General features: G+C 37.6%; 6 protein-coding genes across 6 annotated transcripts; 3 read left to right on the plus strand and 3 right to left on the minus strand.

Annotated features, from left to right (window-relative positions):
- Positions 1-302: 302 nt before the first annotated feature.
- On the minus strand, positions 303-2232 carry LOC117783529 (guanine nucleotide-binding protein subunit beta-5). Its single transcript, XM_034620966.1, has one exon. It carries the CDS (start codon positions 2092-2094, stop codon positions 1024-1026), a length of 1071 nt encoding a protein of 356 aa, XP_034476857.1. The 5' UTR covers positions 2095-2232; the 3' UTR covers positions 303-1023.
- Positions 2233-2774: 542 nt separating this feature from the next.
- LOC117780595 (zinc finger protein 92) lies at positions 2775-5054 on the plus strand. The gene has a single exon (XM_034617186.1). It carries the CDS (start codon positions 2878-2880, stop codon positions 4474-4476), a length of 1599 nt encoding a protein of 532 aa, XP_034473077.1. The 5' UTR covers positions 2775-2877; the 3' UTR covers positions 4477-5054.
- A 381-nt stretch (positions 5055-5435) lies between these two features.
- On the minus strand, positions 5436-7726 carry LOC117780602 (TNF receptor-associated factor 6). The gene has a single exon (XM_034617201.1). The coding sequence runs from the start codon at positions 7553-7555 to the stop codon at positions 6128-6130; it is 1428 nt and encodes a 475-aa protein (XP_034473092.1). The 5' UTR covers positions 7556-7726; the 3' UTR covers positions 5436-6127.
- Positions 7727-8582: 856 nt separating this feature from the next.
- LOC117780626 (acidic phospholipase A2 PA4) lies at positions 8583-11167 on the plus strand. The gene is made up of 2 exons (XM_034617236.1): positions 8583-9502; positions 10372-11167. Exon 1 carries the CDS (start codon positions 8786-8788, stop codon positions 9494-9496), a length of 711 nt encoding a protein of 236 aa, XP_034473127.1. The 5' UTR covers positions 8583-8785; the 3' UTR covers positions 9497-9502; positions 10372-11167.
- A 1300-nt stretch (positions 11168-12467) lies between these two features.
- On the plus strand, positions 12468-13767 carry LOC117780611. Its single transcript, XM_034617213.1, has 2 exons — positions 12468-12620; positions 12685-13767. Exons 1-2 carry the CDS (start codon positions 12487-12489, stop codon positions 13718-13720), a joined length of 1170 nt encoding a protein of 389 aa, XP_034473104.1. The 5' UTR covers positions 12468-12486; the 3' UTR covers positions 13721-13767.
- Positions 13768-14491: 724 nt separating this feature from the next.
- Positions 14492-15663, minus strand: LOC117780620 (E3 ubiquitin-protein ligase MARCHF5). Its single transcript, XM_034617224.1, has one exon. It carries the CDS (start codon positions 15488-15490, stop codon positions 14567-14569), a length of 924 nt encoding a protein of 307 aa, XP_034473115.1. The 5' UTR covers positions 15491-15663; the 3' UTR covers positions 14492-14566.
- Positions 15664-19658: the final 3995 nt, after the last annotated feature.

Raw genomic sequence — 19658 nt, forward strand, 5'->3', positions numbered from 1 at the left:
TTTTCATAGTTTAAAAAACGATTCGTTATGGATTCAGCTTATAACTCTAGAAAAATTGCAGCTATTATGCTGAATATTAGTTTATATGCTCATTATGATTAGAACTTTAGAGCATTTCAGTGAAGTCTCAGAAAAACGTTGTCTACACAAAATTTAAATGTTTTCAATGCAGATCACTTAAGAATTAGCATAGAATGATAGCGTAAAGTGTATAAATCTAACAATTAAATTGTCAGCTATCTTCGCATATAAGAGAAGACGATTTCGAAGCGTGTTGAAACAATTAAAATACAATACATTTATAATTTGCTTTAACATTTATTTCAAACAGGAACTTATAACTAGGCGCATAATAATTTTACATAGATTTACACGAGCTCATTTAATTTAATTTATCATTTTGGTTTTGGTTGCGTGCATTTGCCTTTTATAATACTTAAAGTATATAGTTATTAGCGTAATAATTTCGCTATTACACAGAAAAAACAATAACAAATAACTAGAAAACAATACAAAAAAATTGTAATAAATAGGTGGAATTGTTTTACACACATCCTGATTAACTGACGAGCAGCAAGTCCTTGAACAGATTCAATTTACATATGTTTATGTTTATGTACATACACATTTTTAACATCCTTGCAGAGGGTATTTTAAATTTTTTATATATCGATATAGTCCTCTCTGTCTGTCTCAGTTTTATGATATATTTACTAAACTTGTTACAGGATCGTCTTGCTGACAGCACATATGTTAAAGCTATGTCTTATGGCTGACATAGGAACAATCGGACGAAAATCAACATTTAGTTTGAAAAACTTTCTTCTTTTTAAAAATATATCAACCTATCTGACAGAAAATGCATTTAGTGTTGTCTTTGGACTTCTATATCATAGGAACAATTTGTCGAAAATAGAATACAGGGCTCTGCAAGGTTATCAAATCTTCGGCGTGCCGAAGAAACCCATTCTTTCTTGATTTGTTTGCAACTTTTGGCTATGTCGTACAAGTATGCATGAGGGTTTAGGCCCAGACGCGTATGGTGTAGTCCCAGCTTCCGGTGGATAACGCCGTGCCGTCGGGTGAGACCTGAACGCAGGACACCTTGTTCTCATGGCCGTACAGAAGGCAGACACGCTCCGATTTGAGCGTATCCCACAGGTTAACAGTGTAGTCATTGTAGCCGGCAAAGAGTAGACGTCCGCTGACCGAAAAGTCCACCGAGTTGACGCCAAAGATGATGCTCTCCTTGGCAAATACGGCGACCTCGCGATCGGCACGCATGTCATATAGGCGGCAGCTGCTGTCGTCGGAACCGGTGGCAATGGCATCGCCACAGGGATGGAATTTAACGCTATTCACGTCCGATTGATGGCCCTCAAATGATTGCACCACATGGCCGGATCGCATGTCCCAAATGAAGGCCATGCGATCACAGCTGCCGGAGACAAATGTGTTGCCCGTCTCGTTTGGCGCCAAATCAATGGCCATCACATCACCGGAATGGCCATGGAAACTTTGCAGCAACTGTCCCGATTCCACATCCCACAAAGCGCACGTCGAATCACCACTGCCGGTGAGTATTTGTTGATCGGAGTTCGGATAGATGCAGCATGACATGTAGCTGGTGTGTGTGCCCACTGTGCGCTTCTTGGCAGCCATTTCCTCATCCGATGTGATCGGATAAACGGTCACCTTATTGTCCAAACCACCGCAAGCAACAAAATTGCCGGATGGCGCATACGCACATGCCATTATCCAGGTGGTGGGCATGGTGACAGCGTGCTCTTTGTTTGTGGTAAACGCATCCCATATGATTAATCGGCCATCCTGCGAGGATGAGATAATGTGTCGCTTATCGGGACTCCAGTCGGTGCACAGCACTTTCGCCTGATGACCCTTTAACACCTTGCGTGGCTTGATATTCACATATGCGATTTGCTCCAATCTTTCCGCAATATTTGATAGATTAACATCGTTCAGCTTTTGGCGCTCCTCTTCCAGTTTTGTTTTCAAATTTTCCGCCTCCTTCAGCAAGCTGGCCATCTTCTCATTGGCATTGGCACTGCTAGCTGGAACGGCGCTCTCCGACATTTTTCGCAATTGATTTTTCTTTGATGTTTATGTCCTGCCTGTGCCGTAATGTTCAATGTAAAAGCGGGGGCGAAAAATCAATGAAGTTAGAAAAAAGTGTATACACGAATACACAACGGGCGGCTGCTGCCAGTGTCTGCAATGCATAACAATATCAAAAATGTAGTGCGCATTGCGCAACACTGGACCAGTGCTGCCAGAATATTGTGGGCTAAGATTGCTGATTGGAAAACAAATTACTTAAAATAGCTAACAGAAAAACAAAATATATATATATATTTATATTTATATATACTAGTATAGTCCTATAACAAAATTAATAATTTTTTCAACAGATTTAGGACTAAGGATAATTAATAACATAATATAATTTTTCAAGCTTTTGCAATTAAAAAAGTGCTAAATCTAGCAATAAAATTGCTAAAATGGCAGCACTGCACTGAACATCAAGCACAGGTGAGCGATAACATATCGATAGTGTCGAATTTGAAAAGAGCACTGATATATTTGCAAAATTGTCTATTTAAATATTTTAACTTTTAAGTATAGTAAGTAATTTAATTTAATAATATTTTTATTAGTATCACTAAGCAAATAATTGTTATAATTTGCTTAGTGTTAATATGCAATATTAAAATACCGCTAAGAATCATCGAAACTGTAATCGCTTTACAGCTGTGCAGTGTTTGGCACGACGGCGGCTTCGATTTGGAACCAAATGCGACGCCAATTCTAAATGGACTCACTTTTCGAAGTAAACAAGTGCAAACGTTGTGCCACAGGATGATTAAACTGCATCGACCAACGGATATTGCATCCTATTACAATTTTCGTTGCGGCGATGTTCTCTGCGTTGGCCCAACCAGTTATAACGTCTGCTGCGCGCTTTGTGGTCAGCGGGTGCCATATGATGGATTTCCACAACACTTCCGACAGGAGCATTTGATGGGAAGGGAAACGGCGACGGAGACGGAGACGGAAACTGAAGACTGCAAGCTGTTCAATGCACAAGAGGCACAAGAGGAACAACATCTGGATGCGCCAGTGGAGGTGGAGGAGGAGGTTGAACCAATGACAATCAAGTGCGAGAATGATCCCATTGCACACGATGCAAGCAACGAGTCCAATCATCATGTGCATGTCGATTTGGCGCAAATAGCGCTGCTCGACCAGGATCAGGACCAGGAATACGAGACTGACAAGGATGTAGACGCAATTGCAACGCGACGGCGACGACGCGCCACTGTATTAAAGACCGAAAATAAAGCACAGTGGGATGAAAATCAGCTGGAGTGGATGACAGCGGAGGGCAGCGAAGTCAATGAGGAGAATTCAGCGACTGACGATAATGATGAGCAGGAGGACAACACCAGGGACATGCTCTTCCAGTGCGATCAATGTGAACGGGCCTACAACACCAAGCGGAGCCTGCAGAGCCACAAGCGCAGCAAGCACAATGATGGCAAGCCAAGGAGCAAGCACATGACTCCAATGGATGCAGCAGGATCAGCGCTGGACAGGCACAAGAAACAGCGCAAGGGTCCGGCTAAGATCTACAAATGCGCTGAGATTGAATGCAATCAAACGTTTCGCACGGAGCGAGATTTACGTGGTCATCGCTGGAAGCATACGGGCATCTTTTGCGATATTTGTGGTAAACCCTTTACCCAGTCCGGCAATATGATGCGTCATCGTCAGCGGCACAGTGGCATTAAGCCCTACAAATGCCAGCAGACGGACTGTGCAGCCACATTCTATACGCAAAAGGAACTGACATCCCACAACATTTGTCACACCGGACGCATGCCGTGCATCTGTGAGATTTGCGGTCGTCCATGTCGTGATCGGGGCGTTCTTACTGCCCATATGCGTCGACACACTGGGGAACGGCCGGCCAAGTGTGAGGTGTGCGACAAGTCATTCTATAGCTTCCATGATCTTAATGTGCACGCCGTCTCTCACACGAATCTGCGTCCGTTTGTCTGTGATGTGTGCGGCTCCACGTTTCAGCGCAAGAAGGCGTTGCGTGTCCACAAGCTGTTGCACTCGGAGCAGCGTAAATATTGCTGCAAGCTATGCAATAAATCATTTGCTCAATCCGGCGGATTAAATGCCCACATGCGCACCCACGAATCCGCAAGAACAAAGACTAAATCAAAGTCCACATCGCTGCTCACAGCATCCACAGTGGTAGAGCTAACGACTCCCATCCAAATTACAATTGAGCATGAGAACGAGAATGAGATTGGGAATGAGAATGAGAATGTCAGCAACGAGGAGATGCTGCAAGAGGCGGTCACCATTGAGCTGATACAGGAGGAGCAGGCATCCCATGTCGAGGTTGTCGATTTGGCGTCTGCTGGCAGCTGGCATGTCACATAATTCAAGCCAAATTAATCTTAAGCTCCAACATATGCTATGTATATTTTAATGTCTTTGTGTAATGGGGCAATTGCAATGTAAATAAGCCAACAGTGAGTGCCAATTGTATGCGCTTAGTAAGATTAAGCTCACTCGCAGCTTTCATGTGCTTTTAAAGCTCTTTCCAGCAATGTTAGCTGTTGATAAATAATAAAAATTCGATAATAGCTCTTTAGATTTTGCTAAAATTTAGAATTGCATTGTAAATATGCTTACAGTAAGTGCGAATTTTATGCGCTTAGTAAGATTAAGCTCACTCGCAGCTTTCATATGCTTTTTAAGCTCTTTCCAGCAATGTTAGCAGTTGATAAATAAAAAAATTGGATAAAAGTTTTTTAGAGTTTGGTAAAAGTTAGAAATTCATTGTAAATATGCTTACACTGAGTGGCAAATGTAAGCGCTTTGTACGATTAAGCTCACTCGCAGCTTTCATCTGCTTTCAAAGCTCCCTGTAGTGTTCTAGTGTTAAAACGTATTAATAATGCTCCAGTTATATGTACAAACCTAAAACATGATAAAAAGAACTACTACTATTACTAGTAATTAAATAAAATGTTCAATAAATCTTTCTATTACCATTATAAATCAATAGCAGTAAATCGAGTTACTAAAGTAAACTGCTTTTACAAAATTATAATAGAATTACAGAAAAACTGATGGAAAATAAGAAAAAGCTAGAATTGCTACAGGAATTTTGGGTACAAGATTTTTTTTGTCACTATAAAGCTTACAGTAATTCAAAACTAAATAAAAAGTTAATAATATATCAGCCAAATATGAATAAAGGGAAATATACAAATTTACACACAGAACGGCCAGTTTTCAAAATTGTTCAAGATTTTAATGAAAATGGCGAAATCTTTTCTAGCTTTATCGAGTTGCTTGAACTCGTTAAGATTCGAATAAAAATAGTCTCAAAGTTGTCGGTACAAAAGTGTCCTTTATTTATTTTTGGTGCGGCGCTCGCTAATTAATTACTACACAATTATTTAATTATATATATATGTATATATATATATAAATGTATATGTATAATTACTACTATATGATACTGTGAATAATGCTCCTTATATGCCAGGATTTAAAACTACACACAAAAAAAACCTTAGCTAGGTTAAAAATATAAAATATTTATAACATAATGGACGTTGTTTTTTTTTTTTTTTGTATGTTTCAATCAAATTGACTTTCATTTTTGAGAGGATTACAAACTAAGTATAAACAATTGAATGGAATGTGTAAAATTTTAAATTTAAGACTGGGAGACTAGATAAGATATAGACAGACATTTTTACGGAATAGTAAACTGTGAAAGTTTTCGACAAGCAATTGTTGAGGAAAAAGATGAGTATTATTGCTTATTTTCTTATTTTTTTTTTTTTTTTGAAAATTTGTAAATATTCAAAAATTGCCTGATTCAAGTTGTCGTTGTTATTTATACTTATATGTATATGTATAATATGTATATATGCGTCTAAACTACGCTATAAAAATTGCTTGGCTGTGATGTAGTGCTAATTGTGTGACTAATAGTTCTATATAAAATATACATATGCGCCTATGATTAATGGTATATATAACGATAAAGTCTATATAGTATTAGTATATTATATTAGACAATATTGATGTCAATCTTGATCAAGAGTCGATCGTCGGCACAGAAGCCCAAGTGCATGATGTTCGATATGTTGGCATACTCGATAAATCCAAATCCCCGAGTGCTGATCGCCTCACGTGGCTGATGGAAGGCAAGTATCTCTGGTTTTGTCATGATGGTATCATGTTGGGATAGATTCGCATCCCCAGGATGCACCATGCACAGCTTAATCCTGCCCTTGAATGGCCAATCCAAATGGAAATCATTCTCCGATTGCATCAGATGCACATGCAAACTGAGCAAATGCGGTTTACGTGGTTGGATATTGAGGCGGGCACAGAACTTGTAGCCATATGGAGATGTATAGCATTCATGCGAATACGCTTGATTATTCGCATTGGCACGCAGCCGTTCCACCAGTGCACCCAACTGTTCAATCTGCCAGACGATGGTGCCGTTGCTATAACGTGCATCGATCGGTTGCTGGCGTCGCAGTTGCTTGTGAAGATTCTCGATGCGGGTCTCCTGCTCCCGTGCCCGCTGCTCCAGCACCACAATTCTCTGGTACATGGTCTGTACGATTTGCTCATCCACACCATTCGCATATTGCGGTGGCGGTGGCAATTGTCCGGTTTTATGGCCATTTTCATGCGGCTTGTGTGGCTGCCAGGTGGCAATGGCTGTTTGTTGGAATGCCTGCAACATGAGTTGCATGTGATGTGGCATATCCGTTTTGAGATGCTCCTCCAGCTGATTGGTCTCGGGCCGTCCAACGAAATCACACTTGATGCTCGCAAATGGACACTTCTCCTCCAGCGGCTGTTGTTGCTGCTGCTGGCGGCGGTACGGACAACTGGGCAAATGACGATGCAGCTCAATGGGCGAGGCAACAACGGCACAGCCATGTGGTGAATTTGGGCACTTGTGCTTCAATTGCTCAATCTCACGGCGCGTATAGTTATCCGGAAAGATATCGTGCTCCGCCGACAGTTGCTTATTATCCAATGGACAGCACTGATTGTGATTCTGCAGCCAATCGCTGAGGCAACTCTTGCAGAACCGATGACCACATGATGTCAACACGGGCTCATTTAACCAATCGATGCATATGGCGCATTCGTAACGCGAATCCGGATAATCCGCATCGCCATCATGCTCCCCCGATGTATCTGAGGCGGCATAGTTCTGATTCAATGCCAGGGTACGAGGCGGTGTCACTCCTGATGCCCCAACACCACCACTCACACCCCCACCAACAGTAGCCGCATTCGTTGTTGTTGATGTGGGCGTGGTATTGCTACTACTTGCAATTCGTGTGCCATTGCTATTATGTTGTTGCTGTTGTTGTTGGTGATGGTGGTGATGATGATGATGATGCTGTTGCTGCTGCTCCGTTTGCTGTTGCAGCTTCAATTGCTTTTGCTCTTGTTGAGTTCGCTGCATGGCAGCATCCGTTTGGCCAGTTTCCTCTAGGCCAAGTCTTAATTTTTGTCCAATAAGTTGGACCACAAAAATATTGATGCTGTGCTTGTGTGCAGTGTTGCAAACTACCCAAAACACTTTAACAGCCGTCAGCTGAGTAATGGACTGTTTCCAGTATGAGCTTCCAGTCTGTTATTGTGCTGTGCTAAGTTAGCATTAACCAATGTTGCCAGCTTTTAACAAGCAATTTAAGCTTAAAAAAAAAAATGTCGAAAATAAGCCAAGTTTTCCATCGACAAAATCTTTAACAACCAGAAAGCAACGCAAAAACAATTTTCGTTGTTTTTGTAACAAACGTCAGTTGCTTTGCAATAACAATAACAAAATCTATTTTTTTTTAAACAGCATAAATAGGCATAATAAACATTTTAAAAGTAATAAATAATTTTGTTGAATTTTAAAATTAATTAAATAATTTTTATATAATAATTCAATGTCGAGTCAAAACTTTTTTAGCACGTTTGAATGGTAAGGCCGAAATCGACCAGATGACAAAACGTTCTAGTAGGTCTAAACACCATATAAAAAAAACGGAGCTGTAAAGAGAAGAAGAATTTTAAAACTATTCCATAGAAAACTTTCCGCCGGCGAAAATTTCTGGTCTATTCTATTCTGGCATTAATACAACTCCCTAAGCAATTGAGCGCAGAATCTGTTATTAAGCATATATGTAAATGATTTTTCAATATTAAAATAAATTTATTTTTGTGATGGTAAATAAAGACGCACATTAAAAACAAATTAAGAATTGCCTGTTGCATACTGTTTTTGAATTTATTTCCACGGCGGTACTCTTAAAATAAAGCCAGATTTGACGGCAAAAAAACTGTTCTGTCAACACTGCTGATAACAGCTGTGTGGTCAGCGGAAACATAGGGCGTTGTACAGCACTGGCTTTATGCAAAACACCTGTTTCCATTGCACAGCACTGTTGCCGAGAAAGATAAGAAGAAAATTCACCTGCCGAAGCCACACATGCATATATATATATATGTATGTTTAATGAGAATCGTAATCGGCAGTCGGCCAGCAACGTGTGAGCACATATAAAACGACAGCGGCTCGCCGTTTTAACGACACTTGAGTGGCAATCGTGCCGAACGCGAAACCTTACAAACGAAATCAAATATTCGTACGTTGTTTAACAGTTGAACGAGAAGCGTGTAGAAGAAAAACAAAAAGAATATATTAATGGCATTCTTAAACAAATTCAATTGCAATTACATCTATGTATTGTGCCTAATTATTTGCGCCTGGCAGATGTGCGTGGCCAAACAGTTGCCGTTGCCCGCCAATGTCGCTGCCGCTGCCGCCGCCACGGGCTCAACAATAAATGTTGGCAGAAGCAATGGCACCAGCAGCAACAACAGTGGCGCCGACAGCGACGCTGGCGTCCATCAACGACGTCACGAATCGTATGTTGCTGACATTGATGACGAAAGTGTTGCTGCAGTTTCAGTTGCAGTTGGCGAGCGCAGTCAACGTCAACGTCGACAGGCTTCGGATTGGTTTATTGCACCAAATACACGTTGGTGCGGTAAGGGTAACTTGGCCAATGGCACATATAATCAATTGGGCGGCGCATCGATGGCCGATAAATGCTGTCGGAAGCATGATCATTGCAAGAAATATATACCGGCCTTGTCAAATCGTTACGACCTATTCAATTATCGCCCCTACACATTGTCGCACTGCAGCTGCGATCGACGTTTTCGCACCTGCCTGAAAATGGCCAGCGATGAGGATGCCAATACAATTGGCAAGCTATTCTTCAATATGGTGCAAACACAATGTTTTATCCTCAAAACGGAGAGCATTTGCCTTCAGCATGGCACCGGCGACACCTGCCTCAAAATGGAACTGCGCACCAAGGCCTACCTTAAGGATAATCTCAAGTTTTAGGCAAAGGTAAATTTTGACAAATATATTCAAAGTTCTTTTGGAGAAGTTGTTTATACTTATCCCTTGCAGAGTGTATTATTTTTATTATTTATTTTTATTTTGTTTATTCTTTTATTTTTATTTCCCAATATTTAATTTTCAACAACACATTGATAAAACTTAAATTTTCTCAAAACATTTAAAAAATTTTAAATTCCCTTGCCGATTATCATGTCTGATGCATTCATATATAAATATTCTTCATTAGAACGTAACCCCATGTCCGTCTCTTCAGATCGTTTAACAATATCATATTGCTGCCATAAAAAAATGATTTCTCCGAAATCTAATTTTGGAATGAAAAACTTTGTTATTTCTTAAAATATCTAAACAAAATGTACAAATTGTGTGATCGGTATTGTCCTATATATTCTGACCATATTTAAATCAGATTACTATCAGATATCTGCCATAGAAACGATCAGTCAAAATTTTAATTTTTATATTAAAACTTTTAACGTTTTCTACAACTTTAATTATTTTTCTGCAATGGTATTAAGCAAGGCTGCAAACCGGTTTTGAACCGAACCTCGTAGAACCGGTTCGGTTCGGGTTTTTTAAGCAGCCTAAACCGGATCATGAACCGAACCCTTGAAATTATTTACTTTGCGAACCTGAACCTAAACCGAACCGCTTTCAAAAATAAAAGGTTCGGTTTGAAAAAAACAAATAATTACCTCCGAACCGAACATTCAACAAAACTTTGGAGGTTTGCAGCCTTGATATTAAGTCTTTGGCATGCTAAAATTAATTTATCTTCCTTTCTTATATAGATAAAATTCTTTGTTATATAATAATTACAGGTATATTAAAAAATTCCCTTTTTTTATTTGCAGTCTGTTGGAATCTTAAATCTGCGCTCCAATACGAATTACCTGCCAATAACAACTTTCCAATATACTTATTGAAGAAAATGGATTTCCTTTGCCGTTATTAAGTTTGAAACTTGACAGCAAAAATTCGTACTTACATTGTTAATATACATAAGTACTTAGCCACAGACACACTTGAAAATGTATTAAGTCGTTGTGTACTTATCTATGATGTATATATTACATATCTCCAAATATGTTTATATATAATTATAGAAAAAGTAGTTAGTAGTTTAGTTAATAGCTGTAGTTGTAGTTTTAACATATTATACACTATTTACTGCCTGTAAAACAAAGTTTTAAATAGTTGATAGCTAATATAGACGGTATAGCCGTTATGCTTAATACGAAAAATGTAACCAAAATTATTCCTAGATAGATCATATGTTTCTCTATTGATCAAATTTGTAGCCTAACCAGAATTTCATACCTGGAAACTTGGTTTTCAGTTGCCTTAACTGACGACATACAGTATGTTAAGTATATGTTTGGACAAAATAACTAAATTCACATATTTGATTTATAATTATTTGAACATTTTTAAAATAAGTTAATAATATAAAAATAAATAAATATATGAATTTTAATATTTTGTCAAAACAATTAATTGAATTACTGTATGCACATCAAGGTCGAATAATTTATTAAGTATTGTTGTAGTTGCCTTGATCAAATTAGGCTTAATTGCATAGTCTATAAATTGTAGCGCTTATATTGAAATTCAAAAGAACTCATTAAATGAAAGTGATTATTAAATCTCCGTCTCTGTCTCATTAATAAAAAGTAAAACTTTGGCATTTTGTACTTTGCCCCATGGACGTTATCAGGAATCGTTAATATGCACACGCACACATACATTCATGTAGGTGTATACATTCGGCGATCGTTTAATTAATTGACGTGTCTTGTCTCAGTTTTCCGTCACATTGACGCAGCTATTACTGATGACCCTTTGGCATCACACAACCCAAGACGCATTTATTTCATTTATTATTATTATTCCTTTTCATTAAGATTTTAGTTGTGGAGAAAATAAATGCGTCACGATGCTGGAACTTTTCAAGCAGGCAAATAACATTTTCTTGCGTCATGGTTGCCATTAAATATGCCTTTTGATTATGTTGTTAGTTGTGAGGAAAAGATATGCGTCACGATGCTGGAACTTTTCAGGCAGGCAAATAACATTCTCTTGCGTCATGGTTGCCATTTAAATTTGCCACGCTTTCGATGATTTATTGATTGGCAATCGACTATCGATCGATATTTGTCCACCTATTACGTCAATGCTGCCATTTAAGCCTGTCAGCCATTCAATGATTTATCGATTAAAGTGCAATTTTTGTGCTTTTGGTCCTGCCAGATCATTGCATAATTTCAAATTCAAAATAAAAACGTTACCCGTGTGTTTGTGTGTAGAGGAGGGCGTGTCTGCTGCTTCAATTTCGCGTTAATTGCTGATAATGTTGTGCGACTAAATGTTTGTATTTTACGTTTAGCTGATAACCGTCACTTGCTGTAATCTTAGAGATTTGTGACGTTAGTTTTTGTTATTTCAACGTTTTAATTCGTATTTATAGACAGCTGCGTCGTCTAAAGGCCAATAATAAGCAAGGGAATTACGAAATATGTTCCAAGTAGCCTTTGATAGACCGGTAGCACATGCAAACACCGATTATTTAAAAAAAAAAAAATAATAATAAACTAACAATTCAATATTAAAAGTTACAACCACTAGGAGAGCTATAGTAAGAAGAAAAATAAATTGGAAAAAACACAGCTAATTCATATTTTTCCGAGTCCGATTGAATTATCTTTTTAATTAGTATGATTAATTTCCTATTTTGATAGAAACAGCTATAGGTTTTTCCTAAACTACCATTTACTCAGAATAAATCGTCGATAAATGATACTACAAAATGATATTTTTAATGTGATTCTTTTTGTTTCCCTCGATTTAGGTATTCTCAGTATTATTTGTCAAAATTCTAATAGACAGTCGATAGAAAATCCTGGAGGCAGTATTATTAGCTTTAAATAAAGTACGAGTATATTTTTAAATTTCAGATATTAAGACAAATTATGGAAGTGTCGCCACAACGAATGTATGTGGCCAATAGTCAGATTCCAAGGATAGTTATAGGCAATTATGACGGTGCTGGTGACAGCGATACGAGTAGCACACAATACGAAGACGAATCACAAACAGATCTTGAGTACGATTAACTGTCTTGAGTGCTGTTAAAATTTGAAAAATAACTCCTAGATTCATATATGTAGAATGGCAACGAGCAATTTAACACTGCGTCCAGACGAACGAGTCAAGAATATGAGTTGTATGAGTGTGGAAATTTTTAAGCATATTGAAGATTTGTGCCATGTGCTTCAATCTCAATGCTGTGCAAGTGATGTGAAACTTTTGATATTTGCAGCGGCGGCAAACAGCGAAGGATATCGTAGCACTTTGGTGCCGATACCTCCACTTTTTATGGGCGATACTTTCTATGATATTGAGCGACTGCGTCGCCTGATCGCCAATTGGCCAAGCTGTAGCCAAATACCACAAATATTACGAAGCACGGAATCAAATCAATTAACTGCCGGATACGTACATCTTCTACATTGGGTGCTCATTTCACAAGCGAATCCAATTTTGCGTCGTTTCAAATTAAATCGATTGTCGGGTTTATGCAAGGATCTACATCTGGCGAAGCCTTCTTCAAAACCCCAAGAAGTGCTGAGTATCAACTACAAGGATGAACGGCGTTTGGCCAAATCCAAGCGAATTTATGCCTATCTTGGTTGCCCACTTCAATTTCTCTATCGTCTCCTGATCATGGGCAGAATGGACAACAATTGGGCGGGTCCATTGCGTCTATATGATCGTGCTGATGCTGCTTTATGCCAATGTACGGTCACAAGATTGCCACTGCCGTCCAACTGTTGGTCCCATTCTCGCTTTGGTCGTGCACCACGTTGTCTTCTTATCTGTGAAGTGTTGCAGGAGAGGATCATGTCACAGCCGGAGATTATCATTGATGACACATCTGGCTTGCGTGTACGCTATTTGCTTCTCTTTACGGAATGCAATAAATCCATTGAGTGCTTGCCGAGCACAAGCAGAATAATCGATGATATAGACAGCGATAGCAACATCACTAGGACATTCACCACTTCCAGTTTCAAGAGCAAATTCAGCAGCAATAACGCTCACAGATCCAGAGGCAGCTGCGGCAGTCGTTGGATCTTTCGTTTAGTCGGTTCGATTATGGGACAAGTTGTGCGATTCGTGCAACGTCAGCGTACAACATTTTAGAAAACTTTAGACCAATTTGAATTAAATCAAATTTTAGTACTTCGAGTTAAATAAATGCCTTTATAATTAAAATAAACAGAAAAAACGTTCGAAATTCTGGGATCAAATCGGTCCTAAATGGTGTCAAAGGTGGGTGAACTTTAAATTGATTTAAGAACGGTTTTTTTTTCGAGCTCATGAAATATTTTATTTACTCGGACTTACAAATACTTTGGGGCTCATTTGTCCATGTGTACATTCTAATCGGGAGTTATAAACTTTTAATATCGTATAATTAATTTATTTTTGTAAAAAAATTACAGCCATTATTCACATATTTGTTATTCCTTGATACCTTACGCGTTAAAAATAATTCCGTAGAAAGATCAACCGGGCTCAAAAGCGTAAAACTGATTGAAAGCACATAGCACTGTCTTACATTTTCCAGAAAAGTATTGTTACTAGTTTAAAGTTTAAACTAAAGTCGGCCGCCTGTACTTACTGTGCACAAAACAAAGTTTTTGTGAAAACTAGTTTCTAAAATAAATATAAATAATAATAAGAAAAAAACGAAATAAACTTTTTATTGCATGTTGCACTGCTGCCAATTTTTGGCAATTTTTTTTCAAAGTTTAAAAAACTTTTAAACGACTTTAAAATTGATAAGAAAAATCTATAAATTTAACCGTTTTTACTTTTGAGTCTATTAATATCTACAATTTCTGGCAACGCTTTTGAATGATAGTGTTGGACAAAGAGGATCAAAGTGTAGTAAAAAGTCTGGCAACGCTCTACCGTTAGAAATACAATTTTAATTTTAGACAGAAGTGAATAATGTGAGTTAGAAATATGTTGGATATGGATCTACTAAATGGATCTGCCGCTGCGTGGGACATTTTCGGGTGAATAATCCAAAACGCTGCGATAACGCCGTCGGTAATATTGGCATTGTCGGAGATAAACCCAAATGAGGCCCTTGATCGCCTCAAAGGTGACGGCGCCCATCACAATGCTCAGGACTTTGCTGCTCAGATTGCCGTAGAGCGTTTGTCCAATGAGCACGGCAAATGTGGGCAGGCTGAGGGCGGTGCAGAAGCGGCATGTGGCACGTTCAATATTCTCGGCATTCAGTGCGCCACCCTGCAACATATCGTCGCCATCAATCGGCTCGAGTCTGTCGAAATAATCATCGGTGAGTGGGGCACCGGGCAGGGGCTCGCCGTACTCATCCAAATGCTCGGCGGGCACGGGTTGCCGTTGACGGCGACGCAGCCAGCGCACCAACCAGTTATCCCAATCGAGGCGACGCAACAGCAGCAACGCCGCCGGCACCGATGGCAGCACAATCATCAGAAGCGTTGGATCATCCTTCATCAGTTGCAGGCTGCGCTCATAGCCAGCGATTTGATGCATTGTGAGTGCACCGTACGACAATGTGGCAATGTAGACAACCGTGGCCAGCATGCCCATCAATATGCTGGGACAGAGCATCCCATAGATTTTCTCCACACGCTCGAGGAATGCATCAAAGCGACAGACATGCGGCATCACAATGATATACTCGGTGTGGCACTGTGGACAGCTGACCGGCACATCCGGATTGATCATTTGCTTCTCATCGATCCAGCGACTGAGGCATGCCTCGTGCACCCACTTGTTGGTGCCACGGCAGCGGCAGGGTTGCAACCAATCACTGCGCAATGTCTCCTCATCCGTATTCAAGCATATCCAGCATATTTGCTCATCATTCCCATTATCCGGGTTGCCCAATGCACGGCGGGAACGCAACATCTCCCTAACCGCTTCGTATGGCAATGGTAGCGGAGCGCAGGAACCGGATGGGGGCGGGAGCGGGAGAGGGATCGGTGTCGGTGTCGGTGTATTTACCAACAATTTTGAAACGCAACACAAACTTAATTTTGGGGGGAACTGTCAGTCGGAAAATGCTCTCTGCGCTACAAATTCTCTAAAAAAAATGTTTTTTTTGATTTTGTTTTGTATTTTTTCTGTCGTTTTCAAAGCTTGTGAATCAATTGCTTGGATTAACTTAAAATATGTTTTCGAATACAATTTGTAGCATGCGGGACGCACCGGTATCGATTTTTATTTCGGATTAAACCGATTTTCAAGCGGAATGTCATTAATTTATTCTGCATTTAAATTTGATTAAACTCGTTCAAAAAATTGTTATTCCTGTAGATCTGGCTATTAATTTCGATGCCAAGGGTCACCACTTTGAAATTTTGAAAACTGAAAATTTCAAATCTCAAATTTTCACTTATAATCGACTCCTTATGTCGTTATTAGTATAAAACAACACTTTCATTTCATTTATTTTGTAAAAAATAATGGCAAATTGCACAACAAATTTGACTTGTAAAGCGGCTAAATCAAAAGTCATTATTTGATTAAAACTGAACCGATTTTTAAGCGGATTTCATTTTTATCATAGTTAAGTCACTTAATTTATTCGTTAAAAAATGTTCTTCTCTAGGTTAAGATGTCGATGAACATCAAATTCAGTATATAATAAATACTATACCTTATATCGTTATCATATAGAGACTATTTTCAAATGTATACAAAAACAAAACTTCTGTATATGGATAAATAGTATCTCATACTTATGTACAGGGTAATTTAAACTTTTATTTCAAAATCACACATATTTTGTATTCCGTAGTTTTATTTGAAAATACATAAATTAACGAATAACTTTTATTAAGTAGCTTAAATTTCAAAATCAAAATTAAGTGCTAAATTTATTTCATAAAAATTAACGTAACTTTTATTTGAATGCTTATACTATAACAGTTACGATCCCTGACAGGAACTGTAAGATAATAAATAAGAAACAATAGATGATTCTCAAAACATATTGGGCTTATATGTTCTTCGAAATATCTTAAGTTAACTCTCACTTCTCAATAATCATCTCATGTTTCAGCATAGTAAAAAAACTTCTCAACTATATCCATAAGTACAAACATAATATGTTTTATCTTGTATATTAAGCTTATTTACTTTTACTATTTTAATGTCTCGACTGAACATGTTATTTGCGCTCATTTAAGAAGAGATTTCAGTTACCAGTGGAGAATCTAGATTCCCGAGAGAAGCCGCGACACTTGTGTGTTCTGATTTGATTGGTTTACTTTCTGTGCAACGAAATGTGGCACAAGGCAACAGGTTTCTTAGCCCACTGCAACTGGGGGAAAAAAAAATAGGCGAAGGCCAATTTTCAAGTGCAAACTGGCAGCAAGCACAAATGCAAATGCAAACATGGCCAAAACACAATGGCCAACTTTAATCTTAGCTCGAATCTACATATGGTTTAAAGTAAAATAAAGACCTTGACTTACCAGGAGTTTCCTTTAAAGCAAAATAAGCTAATTTAATACACACACGCACAACACTTGAAAGAAATTTGCCAAACTAGCAAAATAAAAAAAATAGATGATTTAAGCCGATTGCGGTATGGCCTAAAAAAGTTGCAAAGCTTATTATGTTTAAAATTTTTATTTGTTAATGTTGTTGTTTTTTGAAACTTATTTAAAATAAGAGTAAAGATAAATTTATTATAATCAATCTTGTTAACAACAATAACTTGCACAATACCGCACCGAGAAACCGGCAGCTGAACTTGTCAGCTTGAGAGCAGAAGAACATTTGGTGGCCAGAACACAGGCAACTCAGATGCCGCCAGTTGTTGCCACAGTCGACTGCGATGTCGACGTTGACTGCAAAAAAATGAAAAAATACAAAAAAAAAAAAAAAAGGCAAACAGTTGGCCTGGAGTTTAGGCCAAAACACCAGGCCAGGCGAGACCATACCAGATGCCTTTCCATTCCACTTTTTCCACTTTGGCAAGTTGCTAAAAGCCAACGGTAAAATGCAGCAGCTCCGAATCAATTGGGGCAACTGGCCAAAGCATTAAATAGACTTGGACCTGCCTAGTTACAGTTGCTGTTGCTGTTGCAGTTGCAAGATGAAGTTGCTGCTTTGCGGCACCTCCATGTTAGCCTTGTTGCAGCAACTGTCTAACCCAGAGAAAGGGAATGGACAATGCCAGTGAAAACTGTTATGAATTTCGTTTATCAATTCTCTTCCAAAAACTGATACGACCTTAAAATTAAACTGAGATCTCTAGAAATATTCTGAAAAAAGAATATATTTTTAAAATCTGCTTCAATAATCAAAAAGTGTAAAAATATGAATAAAGTATATAAACTTAGTTGTAAATATTTCTTGGTATCCTTAGTTGAAGTTTTTAATATACTTTCACGTTCAAAAACTTTTTACTGTCATAACTTTTTCAAAAATTATCCGATTTCCTTGCGAAATGTTATTTTTCTCAATATATAACTTTCTTCTGCTTTTAAATTGGAAAACTCAATTTTTTTCCACTTTTCATACTTTCTCTTTGAGACTTTTTCAAAAAAAAAAAATGTTTTGGAAAAAGTCGATATTTGTAGCTCGATATATTATTTTTGAATCTATCGACAACTTGTTCCATTTTGTTATTTTCTTTCGATTTTTACATTTCGATGTTATCTCTGTCCACAGTAAGGATTAACGTAATGTAAATATTATATAGGAAATCAGTTAAGTTAGATTAACAATTGCATAGTAACGTTTTTTTAGACGTTTATACGATTTACATAGCGGAGTAAACTTCAAGGATTATTGAAGGCTTAAAGTTTTTCACAAATACTAAAAACAGTTTAATCAGGAAATTTGTCAGAAATAAGTTGTCTATGTCATTAAGAATTTAAAAAACAACTTATATTAAAACTTTGAAATTGGAAACAAAGGTTAAGGAATCGATAACAAGTATCGATTTTTTTCAATATTCCGCTTTCCGTAAAATAAAACAGAATGCCAGGATCAAGACCTTAGTTGTTATCTGAAATTAGAAGATAAAAATCAGGAAACGCTGGAAAATTTTAAATATTCCTCCTTCAAATAGTATTTTCACAGATGTAACTATAGAAAATTTGATATTCTAGTGCAAAAGTCATATAGAAACACATGGTATTATGTATAAAAATAGTTTGTTGTAGTTTTATTTGTTGCAATAATATTTAGTTTGCGGTTTTGGTCTCTGAATGATTTAAATGAATTTGTTATTAATTAATTATTAAACGCTAATTTGTACATAAAACTGAGTCGCAAGCGGCATTTATTATTGCATACATATTAATCCCTATCAATCTTATCTACCCTACCGCCAAAATGATTCTGATCTGTGGCAAACTCAACTGCAATAATACACAAAACACACATGCAACCAAAGGCAATTCTACTACGAGTGTTTTTTGTTTGTTTGTAATTGTTTAACTGTTTGTTTAGATTCAATTCAATTTTTGTATAATATAATTAATATTATCTTTTGTTTTTGGGATGTGGGAAATATTTGGTTTCGTTATTTGAGCATGAACAACAAATTTATCTAAATGATAATAATTGAAGTAATTATTAATAGGATTAGTTTAGTTAGTTTATGTTGCATTTAGGCAAACAATTCAATTGATTTAATAAAAAAAAAATACTATAGAACAAGCATTTTAAACGATAGTAAAATAAACATATACAATATATTTGTCTATTTTCCAATCGGCAGCGCCATCTATCGACGAGTTGGAGTAATGTGATGTATTTGCAGATCGATTAAAACGGTTACTGGGTATTACAAACATGAAATTGAGTTGCAAAAATAAAAAATGGAATACTATAGGAATCTGAATAAAACAATTTTTTTATCACATTGGAAAAAGTCATGAGTGTCGTCGCTAGATGTCGCTTTTGCTGCCGTGTTTAACCAAATGAATTGTAAATAAGTGTATATAAGCATTATATAGGTATGTATGTTACATATCGATATATACAGTTGTGCATATATACATAGACATATACATATGTAAATACACAAATATAGGATGTATCTAGAGTAGTCAAA

The sequence above is a fragment of the Drosophila innubila genome, chromosome X, assembly GCF_004354385.1.
Source record: "Drosophila innubila isolate TH190305 chromosome X, UK_Dinn_1.0, whole genome shotgun sequence".
NCBI lineage: Eukaryota > Metazoa > Arthropoda > Insecta > Diptera > Drosophilidae > Drosophila > Drosophila innubila.